The 5,625-nt window shown below is 37.2% G+C and overlaps 1 protein-coding gene across 1 annotated transcript; it reads left to right on the forward strand.

The window, feature by feature from the left end:
• Nucleotides 1-527: 527 nt before the first annotated feature.
• On the forward strand, nt 528-3,778 carry LOC121845913 (transcription initiation factor IIA subunit 2). The gene is made up of 4 exons (XM_042318129.1): nt 528-750; nt 1,405-1,509; nt 2,130-2,256; nt 3,696-3,778. The coding sequence occupies exons 1-4, from the start codon at nt 679-681 to the stop codon at nt 3,716-3,718; spliced, it is 327 nt and encodes a 108-aa protein (XP_042174063.1). The 5' UTR covers nt 528-678; the 3' UTR covers nt 3,719-3,778.
• Nucleotides 3,779-5,625: the final 1,847 nt, after the last annotated feature.

Consider the following 5,625-nt stretch of genomic DNA (forward strand, 5'->3'; position numbering starts at 1 on the left):
CTGCTCTTTACTGATTAATGTAAGAGATTACTGTGGAAGTCTTATCGTGGGGGGGTATGAATGGGGATTTGGGAGAAACAGCATTAGTCTTTATAAACAGTACTGTTGATATTACATCATTTTCAAAAGTACTTAAATATCCAAGTATTCACAAAAAAAGTACTTTACAGTTTAAAATTACTTTTCATAACATGATTGTTTGATGCTTTTGAAATTGTACTCAACTGATGGAATCCAAAAGAGTATTTAATTAAAATGATTAATTGTATAATTGTTGAAAAAATATATACTTAAAAAAATATAAATATATTGCATTGACACAAACCTTTTGTCTGTCAATTAAAACATGATACACAATCAATAGTGTCTTCAGGCTCTTATCCACAGATAACGGTACCCTTACACACGTTTCTTTCTACGGTACAGATACAATTCCACTGAATCACCCAGTTCTTCTGTCGTCTGCTACCATCTAGCGGTTCTTACCGGTATAAACGCTTTCTGCGGTTGAGGAAATATACGACGCGCAATTGTGTTTGTCCTCCGCGGTGTTCCGTAGTCGGGGGCTCACAGGTCCGTTTCTGAAAACACAGCGTTTTTGTCGGTTAAATTCCTCTAGTAAATTGTATTTTGGTAGTGAATTGTGCACAATCTTACTAGTAAAATTTATTTATTACAATGGCATACCAGCTCTACAGAAATACGACGCTAGGAAACAGTCTGCAAGAGAGTCTTGACGAGCTAATTCAGGTAAACTGCAGCTATGCTAGCTCCCAAGCTAGCTAGATAATTAGCTAACGTAATCTTGTTGCACTTTGTTTTAGGATAGCAAGGTAAGTTAGCTAATTATGAAGCCACATTCATCGTTAACTTCGTTATCTGAAAAAACGGGTGTTATCTTTCACTAGAAATAACTGGTTAGCTAACCTAGTTACCCTTCTCGTCTTCGACATAGCTAGCTAACTAGTTAGCCATGCTAACAAGAAGCATCTCCATAACTGGCTGCAGTGACGTCTGATTTGAACCAGGAAGCTAAAATATTAGTTCTAGAAAGCTCATTTACAGGCTCCGTTTTTGATTGACTAAATTAAGCTGGCTAATGTGTTTCACCGAAGTCAGTGGTGATGAGTAACGTTCTTTGGATTCACTACATTTGTATTGCTAGTTACTGGCTCATTAGTTAGCTATTATACGCGCATGCGCGACTAGTTCAAGGTGATTAGCTCAATAAACTCATATCTGGTTCAAGCCTCACTCCAACACTTCTCAATCTCTAGCTACATTACTTTACCAGCTACTGTTAGCTACTCATCTGAAAACAGTAGCTAGGTATATATTTCTTACAATGTTAAACTTGAGTCATGATTAAATGGAACAACGGTTGTTTCCCCCTTTTTCCCCCAGACCCAACAGATCACTCCTCAGTTGGCGCTTCAGGTTCTCCTCCAGTTTGACAAAGCCATCAACACGGCGCTGGCCAACCGGGTTCGCAACAGGGTCAACTTCAAGGTGAGGACTGGCTTGTGTTCACTAGGAAGAGACCGATCTGAATTTGTCTAATAGAAACTCTTGTTTTCATGGGCAAAACACGACTGTTTGCAGTTGTTTGGACTAATTATTACTCCCATGTTTGCACCTACCTTAAAAAAAAGGGGGGACAAATACGAGTGCAAGGGCTGGTACAGGTGTAGGCTTTCTCTCTAGCCAAAGCAACACCACAGCTGATTCAACAAACACTGTATTGAAGGTTATGGTTAAATCAAAGTGTATTCGTCACGTACACAGTTTACAACTGGTATAAACGGTGCAGCATAATGCTTACTTGTAAGCTCCCTCAACAGTGCTGTACAATATCAATATAATCAAAGTCAAATAAGAAGTGGGTAGAATGTAATATAATTGATATGTACACAATTGGTTAGTTGAAACAGATGACTGTTTTTGTCTGGAGCAAAAGCCTTCACCCACACATAAGCCTTGCAGATAAGTTTGTCCATCCCTGGTTGAAAATGAGCTGAAATCATAGCTGTATGTTTTCATTAATACATCCCATTGGTTGAAATGCCATTCTGCTTTTGTACACCTTTTTTTTTTAATTTTCATGTGTTGTAACATTCTCTCGCCTCTAGGGGTCACTAAACACCTATAGATTCTGTGACAACGTGTGGACCTTTGTTCTGAATGACGTGGAGTTTAGGGAAGTGACAGATCTGGTCAAGGTGGACAAAGTCAAGATCGTCGCCTGCGATGGGAAAAGTAGGCTTTTTTTTTTTTCTCTCTCTCTCAGGCCATTTTCTCTTCATCTTCAAACAGACTCAGTTAGAACTCGATCACACACTTCGCTTTCCAAGTATAAGACCAAGTCAATGACTATTTCTCACACAGTAGTTTGATTTATAAGACCAAGTCAATGACTATTTCTCACACAGTAGTTTGATTATAAGACCAAGTCAATGACTATTTCTCACACAGTAGTTTGATTATAAGACCAAGTCAATGACTATTTCTCACACAGTAGTTTGATGATAAGACCAAGTCAATGACTATTTCTCACACAGTAGTTTGATTTATAAGACCAAGTCAATGACTATTTCTCACACAGTAGTTTGATTATAAGACCAAGTCAATGACTATTTCTCACACAGTAGTTTGATTATAAGACCAAGTCAATGACTATTTCTCACACAGTAGTTTGATGATAAGACCAAGTCAATGACTATTTCTCACACAGTACTATTTGACTCACACAGTAGTTTGATGATAAGACCAAGTCAATGACTATTTCTCACACAGTAGTTTGATGATAAGACCAAGTCAATGACTATTTCTCACACAGTAGTTTGATGATAAGACCAAGTCAATGACTATTTCTCACACAGTAGTTTGATGATAAGACCAAGTCAATGACTATTTCTCACACAGTAGTTTGATGATAAGACCAAGTCAATGACTATTTCTCACACAGTAGTTTGATTATAAGACCAAGTCAATGACTATTTCTCACACAGTAGTTTGATGATAAGACCAAGTCAATGACTATTTCTCACACAGTAGTTTGATTATAAGACCAAGTCAATGACTATTTCTCACACAGTAGTTTGATGATAAGACCAAGTCAATGACTATTTCTCACACAGTAGTTTGATTATAAGACCAAGTCAATGACTATTTCTCTTACACAGTAGTTTGAGATAAGACCAAGTCAATGACTATTTCTCACACAGTAGTTTGATGATATGACCAAGTCAAGTGACTATTTCTCACACAGTAGTTTGATTATAAGACCAAGACTATTTCTCACACAGTAGTTTGATGATAAGACCAAGTCAATGACTATTTCTCACACAGTAGTTTGATGATAAGACCAAGTCAATGACTATTTCTCACACAGTAGTTTGATTATAAGACCAAGTCAATGACTATTTCTCACACAGTAGTTTGATGATAAGACCAAGTCAATGACAGTAGTTTATCAATTCTCACACAGTAGTTTGATGATAAGACCAAGTCAATGACTATTTCTCACACAGTAGTTTGATGATAAGACCAAGTCAATGACTATTTCTCACACAGTAGTTTGATGATAAGACCAAGTCAATGACTATTTCTCACACAGTAGTTTGATTTTGATGCAGATTCTCATTCTGCACAATGTATCACCATACTAACCTGCCCAGCTTCTTTTCTCTTATCAGACACGGGCAATGCTGCAGAGTGAACGAAGACGATGGCATCCGCTGAGACGTTACTGATGAAGAGGAGGGTGGAGAGAGACCACAATGACTATTTCTCACACCCTATCACAAGACAGACAGGACTGTATATATAACTTATTACAGTAATGGCTGTGAAGAAGTCTTACACTTAAACCCTTGTGTGTGTGTGTGTGGTGTGTATATATGACCATCTGGATCAATGGGAGTGAATGGACCAATCAAGGCCTTGGGATATTGCTTGCATAACTTTTTTTTTTTAATAAATGTGTTTCTTAGAACTGCCTTTTCAGTTTAGTTTACTGTTGTTGAGCTTGTTAACCTTTAATAAACTTTTATTTAAAATATGGAGACTGATTTTTATTTCTGGGGGAGAAACTGCATTTGAAACAGATGTCGTGTCACTGTGTTTATTTTATTTAAAAAACAAAAACAGTATAGCTTCCTTCCTCACTCGTCCACAACGGAGTGATCTTGGATCCTCTGCTCCTAAAACACACGTGACCGACAACAACTTGCTCTATAAAGGCTCTGCTTCAACTGCAATTGGTCTTACTATTGGACTCACTATTGGTCTTACTATTGGTCTTACTATTGGACTCACTATTGGACTCACTATTGGTCTTACTATTGGGCTTACTATTGGACTCACTATTGGTCTTACTATTGGACTCACTATTGGTCTTACTATTGGACTCACTATTGGTCTTACTATTGGACTCACTATTGGTCTCACTATTGGTCTTACTATTGGACTCACTATTGGTCTTACTATTGGACTCACTATTGGTCTTACTATTGGACTCACTATTGGTCTTACTATTGGTCTTACTATTGGTCTTACTATTGGACTCACTATTGGTCTTACTATTGGACTCACTATTGGTCTCACTATTGGTCTTACTATTGACTATTGGACTCACTATTGGTCTTACTATTGGACTTATTGGACTCACTATTGGTCTTACTATTGGACTCACTATTGGTCTTACTATTTAGCTTACTATTGGTCTTACATTTAGCTATGTTTGGTCTTACTATTGGTACTCACTATTGGTCTCACTATTGGTCTTCACTATTGGTCTTACTATTCTCACTGTTGTTATTGGTCTTACTATTGCTATCCACTGCACACATTCAGCAGATGTCTGTTCTTTGGCTAGAAGCTTCAGATGTTATTGGTCTCGTACACATTTAGCAGATGTTATTGGTCATGTACACATTTATCATGTTATTGGTCTTGTACACATTTAGCAGATGTTATTGGTTGTACACATTTAGCAGATGTTATTGGTACACATTCTTGTACACATTTATCAGATGTTATTGTATTGTACACACACAGATGTTATTTATCAGATTGTATTGGTTGTACATTTACATTTAGCAGATGTTATTGGTCTTGTACACATTCAGCAGATGTTATTGGTCGTGTACACATTTAGCAGATGTTATTGGTCGTGTACACATTTAGCAGATGTACACATGTTAGTACATTCAGATGTTATTGGTCGTGTACACATTTAGCAGATGTTATTGGTCGTGTACACATTTAGCAGATGTTATTGGTCGTGTACACATTTATCAGATGTTATTGGTCTTGTACACATTTAGCAGATGTTATTGGTCGTGTACACATTTAGCAGATGTTATTGGTCGTGTACACATTTAGCAGATGTTATTGGTCTTGTACACATTTAGCAGATGTTATTGGTCGTGTACACATTCAGCAGATGTTATTGTTATTGATGTTATTCGTGTACACATTTAGCAGATGTTATTGGTCGTGTACACATTTGATGTTATTGGTGTTATTGGTGTACACATTCAGCAGATGTTATTGGTCGTGTACACATTTAGCAGATGTTATTGGTCGTGTACACATTTAGCAGATGTTATTGGTCGTGTACAC

Source organism: Oncorhynchus tshawytscha, unplaced genomic scaffold (genome assembly GCF_018296145.1).
Source record: "Oncorhynchus tshawytscha isolate Ot180627B unplaced genomic scaffold, Otsh_v2.0 Un_contig_3335_pilon_pilon, whole genome shotgun sequence".
NCBI lineage: Eukaryota > Metazoa > Chordata > Actinopteri > Salmoniformes > Salmonidae > Oncorhynchus > Oncorhynchus tshawytscha.

Excerpts from the sequence above, each read along its gene's own strand:
- LOC121845913 (XM_042318129.1), top strand. The coding sequence starts at position 679 with ATGGCATACCAGCTCTACAGAAATACGACGCTAGGAAACAGTCTGCAA. Across the intron at positions 751-1,404 it reads GTCTTGACGAGCTAATTCAG|ACCCAACAGATCACTCCTCA; the intron begins GTAAACTGCAGC and ends TTTTTCCCCCAG. Across the intron at positions 2,257-3,695 it reads CGTCGCCTGCGATGGGAAAA|ACACGGGCAATGCTGCAGAG; the intron begins GTAGGCTTTTTT and ends TTCTCTTATCAG.